Raw genomic sequence first — 12,459 nt, 5'->3', positions numbered from 1 at the left:
GATTTTTACACTATGATTTAAAGAAACAACAGAGGTACATGCCAGTTTGTATGTTCAGTGCTGCGTAGTCAGTTTTATGAGTTCTTCACAAGCAACTGCGTAACAGCTTCAGCAAATAAAACATCAAAACTTCAAAAGAAAATTCCACTGAAGAGGAACTTGCAATAAATGTTGAAGGCGAAACATCAGATTGCAATGTACTGACTTCTACCACATCTTAGAAAGTACAGAAAACTCCAGGCACATAAGAACAAAAATAATTTTGCTCAATGGTTGAACTTCCCCATCTGAGTGGCATGACACCCCACCGGTGCCCAGCTGGCCGGCAGGGGCCTCTAGCACTGCCTGCCTGGACAGCTCCCGCCCGCTGGGAGGGACCATGGAGCAGCTCCCCAAAAAAGGGACCCTGGGATGGTCACCTCCAAGCCAGAAGAGGTAATAAATAGCCTGCTTTATTAGGGAGAAGCCCTAACAGGCTCCTTCAGCTGTAGGATCTAAGGAGGTTTCTTTCTGAAGCTCATTTGCATGCCTTGTTTTGATTCTGTCATCAAGGATTCAGATACTATAGTGTCAGAATTCTTCCAGAGTTTGATTTAAAAACATTTGTCTAACATAAAAAAGTATGTTCCAGTAAGCACACAATTAGGTACAGGCTGATATCACGATCACTACAATGATCTGGATCCAAGAGAACTTGCCTCTTCTGAAAGGCCTATACATGCACCTTGCTTCAACTCACTCCCAGATTGTCTTCCATTACCTGGTGTTACAGCTATAAAGACAGCGAGTGTCATGCTAGAATGGTAAATACCAACCTGCCTCCTTTCGACTGAGAAGTGCGATTGCACACATTTTTGTGATTTATCTTCCATTACTGTCAAGCAGAACTGCAAATAAGCCTTTATCTCAAAACAAGGGAAATGGATGTTAGCTACTGATTGAGCTTTTGTATAAACAGCAGGTCAAGCAACCTTCTTAATTTTGCACATTGCAAAAAGCAAAAGAAGAAAAACAAACACTTGATACACTCTTAGCAGCAACAAAAGGTGAAAACCAGAAATGGTGTTACTGTCTTTTACTATCTCTTACTACTGTTTGTTTCTTTTTTCTTTTTTTTTCTCCCCTCAGAAAAAGAAGTTCATGAGAAAGATCCTTTAGCAAAAAAGAGATAGCTGAGATGGAGGAAGTAGGTTGCAACTCATTGCTCTACTCTTTTGCTCCATATAACCAGGAGGGTGGAAATGGATCAGTGACATCCAGTTTTGGCAGTAGCATGAAAGTCAGGTCTTTCTAGCAGTATTTACACAAGTTCACATTAAGAAACTTTGCTCTAGAGGCTGTGCCACACTCCCAAAACTCCCCAAAAACAAAGAGGACAAACATCTACAACGTTTGCATGGAAAGCATACCTTTCTCTCACAAGCTCAAACTGTTCTTCAACTGAGACTTCCCAAGACTTCCCAATCTCCTTATACATGCCAAAGCCTACATCTGTGCTGAATGCAATGATTTAAAGGATGGACTTCGAGAAAGCATGACATTGTTTCTCTTTTTTTTTCAATTTTTTGAGGCCATAACCTGAAATAATTACAGACAGGCCATGTTCATATGACAATATATTCCAGATAGACAGCAAACTAGGGTGCACTTCAAACAGCAATTCCATTTTATTAGTGTTCCTAAGAAAGCAAAACCAGAAGAACAAATTACTTCTTTTTGCAAGGTGGATAATGAAAATTAATCTACGTCTACTCCCACCTCAACTGCCAGCAGCAACTACGCTCCAGTAGAAGGACAAAACTGACAGATTGGCAAGGGAGACATGCAGATAAACACTGCAGATAAATTCTTACCAAGAATTTGAGTCAGTAGTATCTAAGAATAAATAACCATCAATCTACTTTCAGACCAATTTTTTATATGTGCATTAGCCATTAAATAATATTTCCTGTAGGTTGAGGCAACAGGAAAGAAAGAAGGCTGTTAACTCTATATTTAAAATATCTCACAAATGCTTAAATAATGTAGTGGTGAAGGCTAGATCAGGGTTTCTCATATTTTGAGTACTTATTACAAACCAATAGAGACAGATAAATTACCAGCCAAAAGATGGCTTTTAGAGAAAGATGCCTGAATGTTACTCAAAGGTATTGAACAAAATGGCCAGAACGAGAAATCACTACACATTAAAAACAGGAAAAAAAACCCCTCAAAGATAAAATGATGACTGGGTCTAGTACTAAAAAGACTCATGAATAAGCATATCTATAAAGGTACCAGATCCTAACTCCTCAATTTCAATAGAAATTAGGCATAACGGGGGGGGATCTGTCCCTCTAATGTTTAATAATGTTTATTATTGAGAACCTCCATTTTTCAAAATTCATTCATGATGAAAAAATGGTTTTATTAGAGTGGTAGAAAACATTGTGTTCAAAGCCTTAAGAAAATTTTAACATATGTCTATAGTACACATCTTAATTGTTTCTGACTGTAGTGGGATGAGTATCACAAACATTGTTTTGGAAGAGAACAAGAAATCTCAGGACAATCCCAGCTCTCCATGAGACAAAGTTTTTGTCATTAAAGCTCTTAATCGTTGTTAATCCAAGAAGAGTGTTTAAACATACTTACTAGCTTGTAGACATTCATTTGCAAAACCTTAAAAAGCAGAACTTAAAAATTTCTTGATCAACACCTATTTCAAGGACTTGTGACATTAGTCTGCACTTTTTACCAAGGGCAATTACTGGCCTAATGATGGAGTTCCTTAAGCATCGATGAAAAGAAGTGTTACAGGTTCAGAGACAGGATCTAAAAGGGAACAAGTTCAGTGGTGAAAGTAATGGGAAACAAATAAGAAGGACCAGATCAGTGTAGCGACAATATGTACTCATTTGTGGGGTCATCCAAAAAAAGGCCACAACAATGCTGTCATGGACAGCGTGAGTTCAAGTTAACCCACACCCTGCAACAGTTACAAATGCCTTATAACTCACAGCAATGGATTTTATTTTACACACTAGCATTACAAATCTATCATTAATATCAGAATGGGAAAACACACCAAACCTTTCAGCCTGTGCTCTCAGGCTAGTAAGTCCAAATGTTTACACTTGGTTCCAGCTTGTATCCATCCCAGCACTGAGGATTCTGTACATCTTTTATTTATAGTCTACACTGAGGCTTTGCAAGGAATGTTTTCTTTCCAGTGTTGGGCAAGGATTTCTCTTCTTCCTGTCTGGTATGCTTTACAATAGACACGTCTGCTAAAAAGTTATACTACGAAGAGACTATCGGTATTTATAAAAACACATTTTACATCTGCATCACAGGGATTCAGAAGAGGTTGATGCTGTTATAAAGATCTTTATACAAGCAGGATCATATCTGGAACAACTCTGAGCAGGAAAGATCATGTTACTTCTCCTCCTTTCAAAATCTATTTTATACAGCAATTTTCTAGTCCCTCCATTAAGGAAGTCTTCCTAATATTTACTAATTGGCCCTTTTAGCCCAGCTTTACAAAAACCACTTTAGACAAATAACTGGAACAGTATGTGTAAGAAAGCTATTCTCATTATCAGCTTTCACCTGCTCAAGCTCTCAGCTTCAAATTCTTGCTCTGATGATTTTTTCTTAATATTAATATCATTAAGCAGAGCAATTTAAGAGGCAAACATATAAGTGAAAAACACTTTCTGTTGTTACAGCATGTTTTTTACCACTCTACTTTCCATTATCCAGAGTGTTATAGTACAATAAGGCAAGGCTGACTAAATTAAAATCTGGATTTTTTTGTATTATTTCATTCCTTATCATTTTCTCATTTTATCCGTGGTCCGTAAATTACTCTTCTGAGCAGCAAGGCTAAAAGGATGCCTTTTATGGAAAGGATGGCAAACTGCCATATGGCTGTTGTTCAGTTCACTCTGTGGATACCTTGTGCCTACAACCTGCATTTTACTCCCATGCACTTCAGATACCTTTGCCTGCCTACACCCCCCTCCATTTCAGATCTCACATCTTTTTGTGTGACATGGTATCATTCAAAATGCTGAATAAGGCACTGGACATTTGATTAACATCATCTTTTTGACGTAGTCCCAAAACTGTATGTCTTCTAGGTTACTCGCTGTATCAATTTAGATCTGGATTCACATATTACACTGCCTAAAGACTGCAAATAGAAATTATTTGTGAGTACTTCTACTATTTTTATCACCAAATGCACAAAAACTTGAAATACAGCTCTTTGAGTTTTTAAATGAAAAACAGAATTGACAAACATGATGCCTTTCTTCAAAGAAAAATGTAGTAACACCAGTCAATTAGAAAAGTAAAAAATAAAGAGAAAACAAAGGGCACTCAAAGCCAAACTTCACTCTCTTCAACATCTTATTTACTGCTATGACTGAAAACTGATCTACAGAACAAAAATATATTCTATAAAGATTAAATAAAAAAAAAGTTTGCAATTACTTGTCATAATCAAAATTCACAATAAGAACATCCTGTTCAGTTCCAAGAAGTAAACAGGCTATCATTCCCACCAACAAGCAAAAGGGTTAACCTGAAAGGGTTCCCTGAATGGAATATTTTCAGTATAAAGCCTCTACATGAAGCTATCTAGAGTTATCTGTGTCATCATCCAATGTCCCAAAGAAAAGGGGAAAAAAAAGCATATATTTCCTGTAGAATTGCCATAAGACTGCTTTCAAACAGTACCATAATTGAAGTTTATGGTAATAATATCTACCTACGGATGTGCATATTTCTTTTAACAGATTTATCTAGCACATACTAACTCATACGTACACAGACTTTAGCTTTTATGCACCCAAATCCATATAACAACCTACAATATAAAAAAGACTATGTGATAAGTGTATCATCCCCACTAAGATCACCTTTTTCTTCTAATTCATGTACATCAAGACCTATTCCAGCAGCAGAGAATATTGAGCCATTTTAAACAGCTCTTCTTCTCAAAGCCTTCTCCCTCCTTCATTGACTTCTAAAAAAATCACTCACCTTTTTAAAGCACAGAACTTCTCCATAATTACACTCACTTGAAGCTCAAACCTAGAGTGGGAATAGTTTTCCTATAGCATGACTTTAAGGCATTCCTATTAAAATAATAGTTGGTAAAATAACCACCGTGATTTTTATTAAGCACTAAAAAAAAGGGACATTTCATAAAGAGTTTGTTACGTACTACTCAGGATTTCATTTTTCCATCAGCACCAAAATCATCTGCAGCTGTATCTACATGCCTACTGACTTTCTTGGTGATGACCACTACTGGTAATTTTTGAAACTGAAAATGGCTGAGAACAATCTGGATTCTCCATGAAAAACTCAAGTTAAAACTTTGTAAAATACACACTCATTAGAATATAAGTGTTACGAGTCTCCAGATATGGTAATATGACAGATTACCATGTCAAAATATTTAAAAGATCTCTCAGCACCAAATGATCGAGTTTACATTCATACAATGCATTGACCACTAATTTTAGTTTAAGTTTGCATTTATGCTCTTCTGAAATACATTTATAAGCCAAACAGAACTTCAATAGAAAATTCAGGACATAAATTTGGGATGTATACATGATGAGAGCAGGGTTATATCTGGGTAGAGAAAATAAGGGCAGAGAATTTAACGCACTCTCTCTTGTGCTCTCTATTCTTTTATCTTCCTCCCCTTACTTCAGTTCTGTCCCTCCTCCTTGCTTTTACCTTTGCATTTTCTTTACCACACACTGACTCCTTTTCTGCCTCTATGTCCTGCCTTCCACCTTGCCTCCTTGTTTCCTTCGTCACAGTCCCAACAAATGAAATTTCCCAATCTAGAGGTCATCTTTGATATTGGAAAACCAGAAGCGGGGCAGCAGCCGGTACCTGGATTAATCTGTACCTTGTGACCTAAATGTGCAATTTCCAAACCATATGTTCCAGATTTACAGGAGCAGCTAAGGCCAATGAGTCTGCAGAGATTTGACTGTTTAAGATACATTTCCCTCAGACTGAGGGTTCTCACTGGACAGAACTAGAGAACAGAATGCAATACTTTAAAAAATGTAAGGTTTCTTTGGGAAACTGAACCAAGTCAGCAAGTGACACAAAACTCATAGACCATTCTTAGGGAAGCCAGATACGTGCAAGACACAGACTGGTGGTTTGCAAATGTTAGTACTGACACTGTTTATACATTATCATTCATAATGCAATCATTACAAACTCAGGCCAGCAAAATTTTATGTTTTCCTATACTCCCTGAATTAATGCTGTTCTCTTTTTTTTTTTTCCTGAGCTGACCAGTCAGCCAAAAGCAGTTTCAAGTTGTTTCTTTAGCAAAAAAGAAGCTGGATATAAATTCAAATGCTTTTTGCATAATTCTACTACTTTTCTGTCCTTAGGTCTTTGGAATTTTCTCCTGTTTCTCTTAAAGGTACAGACATAAACTTTAACAAAATAGTAGCCAGCAGAGACACCTTCACTCATGCATGCTTTTGTTTTGAGCAGAGACGCATATATACTTCTGAGTGGAGGCTGTTATCATTTCAACTAATTCTTAATACATACTTTTTTTAAAAAAAGTGGTTATAGCAAAATTATGCTTTTCATCTGCAATCATAAATATATTCATGTCTGAGAGGGAATCATATTCCTTACTATGAAGACTACTAAGTGCTATCCATTACAAGTTCCCATTTCTAGTTGCTTATAATTTTGTCAAACTTAATTTTTGGACCCCAATTCTCCTAACCTGAATAAAATACTGGGGTGAGACTAAGGAATTTAAAAAAAAAGAAAAAAAGAAAAATGAAAGAAAAAAAAGACTAAACTTCCAACTTGCTCAGGTTTGCTTCTTAAAATAACTGTTAGCGGAAAGAAAATATTTTTGTTTGCTCCTGTCAAAATTCCAGAAACCATTATTTCAAAAATCTCTATTATTGTGAAGATTTACAGCAAGGATTGTAAGCTTTGCAGTTTTGTGACTGAGTATACTACTAGATAAGAGCAGCCAGTGGCCTGAGAACCAGCGAGGCACCCATCCATGTGGCTAAAATTCTTTTCCCTCCTGAAGCTGTCTGCATCCCAAATTCCTGTCCCAAATTGTCTCACACACACACTATGCTCTGAACCACACCAGACACAATCCAGAAAAGTACAAGGAGGTATAGCCCAAAACTACATCAAGGAGTGTACCAACAATGCCATGCTCACACACTCTCGAGGGACTCGCCTGTATCCGCTGTAAGGCTGCTCCAGCCTGAGTCTGAATAGGTTTGTCCTTATAAAAAGAAATAAAGCATTATTTGCATGGTCACATTTCAGATGAGTAACTGCAGAAATTATTAAAACTTCAATCATAAAGTTGGCTAAGCATGTATTAGATAGTAATGCTTTCAGCCACACCCATCATAACCCAGATTTTAATTCGACTATACACATTTTTAAGAAATTCACATGTCTTTCTATAGGGTCCTTGATTTAATGATAGCCTGCTACAACCTATACATATTTTTATATTGCCCCCTTGCTCTTTATTGACCCCTTCCACTGCTTTAATCTACCCATTATCATCGCACAACAGACCTGCAGGAAGGTTATGAACTGTTCAGTGCTTTCTGGTTTTGTTGAATTTCAAGAAGAAAGCCACAAGCAAGGTTAACAGAACTGATGAAGTACCATTTATCATCACAAAACTGCCATGGATGTGGTTGTGTGCAAAGTTTTCTCCGATGCTCTGGTTTCTACAATTTACCTATTATTTCAAAATTTGTAGGAACAGTATGTATCTAAAGCAATCAGACTGAATAAAGGAACTAAAATAAGGACATACCTTTAACATTGATATTGTCAGCTAGAATACATATGTTTTACCTAAGCAGTGATCTCATATTGAGTATAATCAGTGGGTAAAACCAAGATATATACTTGCTTTTTCTAGCTCAAGTTTTCAAGGAAGGAACTCAAAGCAACCAACACACCAACAGAAGCACACGGGGGAGGACAGGGACAGCTGTAGTATTTTCCTGTTAAAATACATCACTATCTGAGGAAAAAACACCAAAACAAACCAAAGTAAAACAAAAGAAAAACAAAGTAAACAGAGGCTACGTGATGCCAAACAGTACATACAGCATTTCTGAGTTTAAAGAACAGCAATGTTACCTCTAAAAATATCTCTACTAATTCATATTAAGGCTAGATGAAATAAGAATTTTTAGCTATGTCAAATATTTAAAAAACAGCTGTTACAAGTGACATGGGTTATCAAAATAAGTTGCACATCAACATGTAAGTGGTAAAAAGAAAAGCATAGTCATTTGTAAAAGAACAAATAACTTACTGAGCATTTTGCAGACACAGTATAATAAATTTTAATATGCACTTAAAACCTGCAAAAAGTTAGAAGAATTTGCTAAAAAGGAGCTTATTTTTACGTATATGTCCTATTCAATTTAGTAATTGCCGTTAGTATTAGTAGAAATTAGTTGTGGTCACTGATTAACGCTAATACACCCGTGCAGGACAACTTAATATATTAAAAAAAAAAAAAAAAACCACAAAAAAGACAACTAGGAGACCTAACAATCATTCCCAAATTAAGCAGTGTGTTCAGAAGGGGATAGTCTAAATGCTCTGAACCTAAAGACTGTAATTTCAGAGGTCACCTTAAATCCAGGTGCCGATTCAGAACTATGACACCAATACGACAAAGTTCTCCCTCCAGACAAGGTAACTGCTTTTACCTTTATTTGATTTCTGCAACTGATGTTTGACCACAGCAGAGGACCCGAATAGAGTTTAATTCATGGTTCACATATGACTCCTAATCCTAAGTCTAGGGTTTTTTTTCCTTTAAACACAGTTTATGCCTCAGCTCATCATTTCTGAAACAGGGTAATGCTGATGTGCCTTCCAAAATGCATTTCAAGGACAAAACTAATCTGACAGAGTTCAACTGTAGTGCCTGTAGGTATTTAGAAACATGTACTAGTGGACAAAAAAAAAAAAAAAAAGGAGGAAAAAAGGTTGGAGACAATAGCATTTACAAGGAGCTCTGAACAACATCCTGTTTGAATTCATTAAGGAATACTGTCAGCTTGACATTTCAAGTGTACTGTTTTAACAAGGAAAAGATACCACCACCAGCTCTGAGCTCCTTCCCAGAGGTTTTTTGTTTTACATTTGCTTACGAACTTTTCCAATTTGTTTTCCTCTCCTGTACGAAAGCAGTATACAAACAGGACAAAACAACTACACAGAAGCAGTTTGATTATTCATAAAGGCAAAAGAAAAAAATGAAAAGAAAAACAAATTCCCCCTAAGTTCAAGAATTGCTACTTACAGTAACAGCAAGCAAAAGCACAAAAATATGCTTTTAAATTGGTGTTTAAACCTATTAAACAATGATGTGAATACAAGTCTTTATGACTCCAGTTATTAACAAAAGGCTGAGTGGATGCACTGTTATGTTACCTTAAAAGAATACAGATTCAGGGCAGATATAAAATTTGAATTTAAAATACACACTCCTACACAATGCACACATACACAAGCACACCACTAGTAATCATTTACTATAACTTACTTATTATTCACCTTCTACATGGTTTCACAAATATTTTCATTTTAATTAATTATTCCAACTGACAGAAATTACAAGCCATAATAGAATTAAACTTTCAAAATATATTAGGCTTAAAAATGTGATATTTTAAAGGGGTTTTGTCAAATGCATAAATCTATTAGTTAAACCAAGTCATTCTAGTATGCCCCTTCATGAAAATGTTGACAATAATGGCTTTCCTTCTTCACGATCACTACAAAAAAAATATCAAGAGAATCTTGATTACAGGTATTCATTAGAAAAGCTTAGAAAGCTTCTTAAAACACCCTGTAAAGTTTTACATATGTAACACATACATGCTAATAAATCAAGCTACATTTCTGCACTTCTCTCCATACAACATTCCAGTTCTCCATTCACCACTGAGTCTGTTTAGTGTTATAATAAGACGTTTGAAAACGTCTAGTGTTAGTGAATTAAGATAATAATTTTGTTCTTCCACATTATCGCCATTTCAGTTTTCAAAGACAGCAAATTTCCAAATTTTTACTAATCTCACATAATCAGCATTAGAGTTCAAAATTACCACATAAATCTGCAGAACCTGATTGACATTCAAATTCTCATTAAATACACGTGGTAGAGCTGCAAAGAACAGATTAAAAGAATGGCGACTGTGTTATGGTGTAACATAAAGCATTTAGAAAACTTACCCAGTTCTTAAACATCTACATATTTTTCCTGACAAAAGGCACATAAGACATTATTTTAAAAACTGCACTGATATTCATCTAGCAAACAGCTGGCTTCTGTACTCTGCTAACTAAATCTACCTCCAGCATGACCTGGAGGGATGAATGCTTCAATGATCTGATGAGATATACTTCAATTTCAAGCTGTTCTCAAAAAAATTAAGCTAACGATGAAGATGCTTGGACGCTTTCTCTTCTCCATCTAACCTTATTGACTGACCTCTCAGCATCTAACTGTACTGACTGACCCTTTGGTTAGCCCATTCACGACACAAAGATGAAGTGCTACATATCCTTCAGAGACAGCTACTACTCGTCCCCTAAATCAGACCAGCTGATGGATTGACATCGTCTCTAAATAAAGCCTGTCAGCCACACAAAGATAAGGGATCATAAGCTGCCTGCAGATAGGTGCTACCCTCAAACACAAAGACACTGAATACTTTCTTTGCTGTCTTCACAGCTGTGCTTACTCCATAGGCCCTTCTACCAGGCAGAACACTTCACCCTGGCTTTCAAGAAGAAATTAGGTTTTAAATTGTGCTCTACTTTTTGAAACACATATAAGTACATCTATGTAAAATGTTTAATCAAGTGCGTAAATACAGTAACATGCCCATGATAGGTGTTTTCTAGGTAGACATTCCATTGGACTAATTACAAAATGTAGATTTGCTCTCATGCTCTTATAAAAAAGAAATATATAGATCTTCTGTTAGGAATATTACAGGCCTATATGCTATAAGCAATACAGCTGCAGACTGGTGATAACCGTGTGCCCACCATCCAGCACTGCTGAACAAAAGGGAAAAGCCCGGGAGGTTAAAGTTTGCAGCGGGAGACGGGAAATCTCCCGTGGGCTCCGTTGTTTGGCGTCAACGCAAGTGGGGGGAGCTGCCCACGGTGCAACCGCGGCGGCCGCCTCTTCCCATTCACGCTCCAGTCACCGAGGCCAACATGCTCCTCGCGTCCCCGGCTCTCCGGCCCCGCAGTCACCCCCACACGACCCACGACCTCCGAGGCCTGTGCACGGCCCCCGCCGCCCCCCGCCTTCCCCCCCGCTGCCCTGGGGGCGCCCCTCACACAGCCGTGAGGCCGCTGAAGCGGGAGCCCCCCTCCCCTCCCCTCCCTTCCCTTCCCCAGCTGCCCACCTGAGCCCGGGAAGCTGGGGGAGCCGCCCCCGCCCTTCCCGGCCGGCTCGCTCCTTCCACCCAGGGCTAGGCGAGGCGAGGCGCCCTTACCCGGGAACTGCTCTTCGTCCTCGCCGCTCTCGGAGTCGGTCTGCATGGGCTCCTCGGCGAAGTTGACCCCGCGGGCGTCGGGGGGGGCCCGGCGCGGCGGCTGGCTGCCCCTGTCATGGCCGGGCGCGGGGGTGCCCGCTTTGCGGCCGCTAGCCTCCTTCTCCGCCGCTGCCGCCGCCGCCTCCTCCTTGAGGCGCCCGAAGTACTGGAGGGCGAACTCCAGCAGGTCCCCGGGCTGGCTCCGCAGCACCTCCACCGTGAAGCCCTGCAGCAGCTCCGTCAGCCCCGCCGGGATGGAGATGCTCATGCCGGGGCCGGCCGGGGGGGCGCAGCCTGGCTGGGAAGGGGGAGGGAGAGGGGAAGGGGAGAGGAGGAGGGGGAAGAGCCCGCGGCCGGGGGGTTCGCAGCCCGGGGACGAGGCGCGCCCGGCGGATCGCCCGTGGGCAATGGGAAAGGGGCGGGCGGCGGCGGCGCAGGTGGGAGCGGGGGGGGGCGGATCCGCGCGGGGGGCAGCGGCTCGCTGGCAGCGGCGGCGGCCGCAGCGTCTCGCTCCGCTTCACCCCACACTTGCCGCGGCAGCGGCCCCGTCCGTGACTGAAGCCTCCCCGCCCCCGCCGCCTCCTCCCCCCGCGCCGGGGGAACCTCGCACACATGTGACCCGGGAAACCATGACAACCTCCCGCCGGGGACTGCGGCCCGCAGCGCGCCCCCGCCCGCGCCGCTGGAGGGAGGGAGGGCGGGCAGGCCGCCTGCCTGCCCCGGCCCGGCCCGGGCCGGGCCGCCCTGCCCTGCTGCGGACGCCGGGCGGGGCGGAGAGCCCCTCGTGGAGCGGGCAGGTAGACCTCGCAGCTGGCCGGGTGCTGTGACCCGCCCTCCGAGG

General features: G+C 40.5%; 1 protein-coding gene across 1 annotated transcript in view; it reads right to left on the bottom strand.

Moving 5' to 3' along the window:
* The window catches only part of PRKAR2B (protein kinase cAMP-dependent type II regulatory subunit beta), a 91,046-nt gene extending 78,830 nt beyond the window's left edge, over positions 1-12,216 (bottom strand). The window contains exon 1 of the mRNA XM_054812795.1: positions 11,490-12,216. Within this exon, the coding sequence (XP_054668770.1) occupies positions 11,490-11,886 (397 nt within the window). The 5' untranslated portion in view covers positions 11,887-12,216. The remainder of the gene's footprint in view (positions 1-11,489) is intronic.
* Between the last annotated feature and the right edge of the window lie 243 nt (positions 12,217-12,459).

Source organism: Grus americana, chromosome 1 (assembly GCF_028858705.1).
Source record: "Grus americana isolate bGruAme1 chromosome 1, bGruAme1.mat, whole genome shotgun sequence".
Lineage (NCBI taxonomy): Eukaryota > Metazoa > Chordata > Aves > Gruiformes > Gruidae > Grus > Grus americana.
The sequence above is the reverse complement of the archived record's forward strand: the minus strand, read 5'-3'. Positions and strand labels throughout refer to the sequence as shown.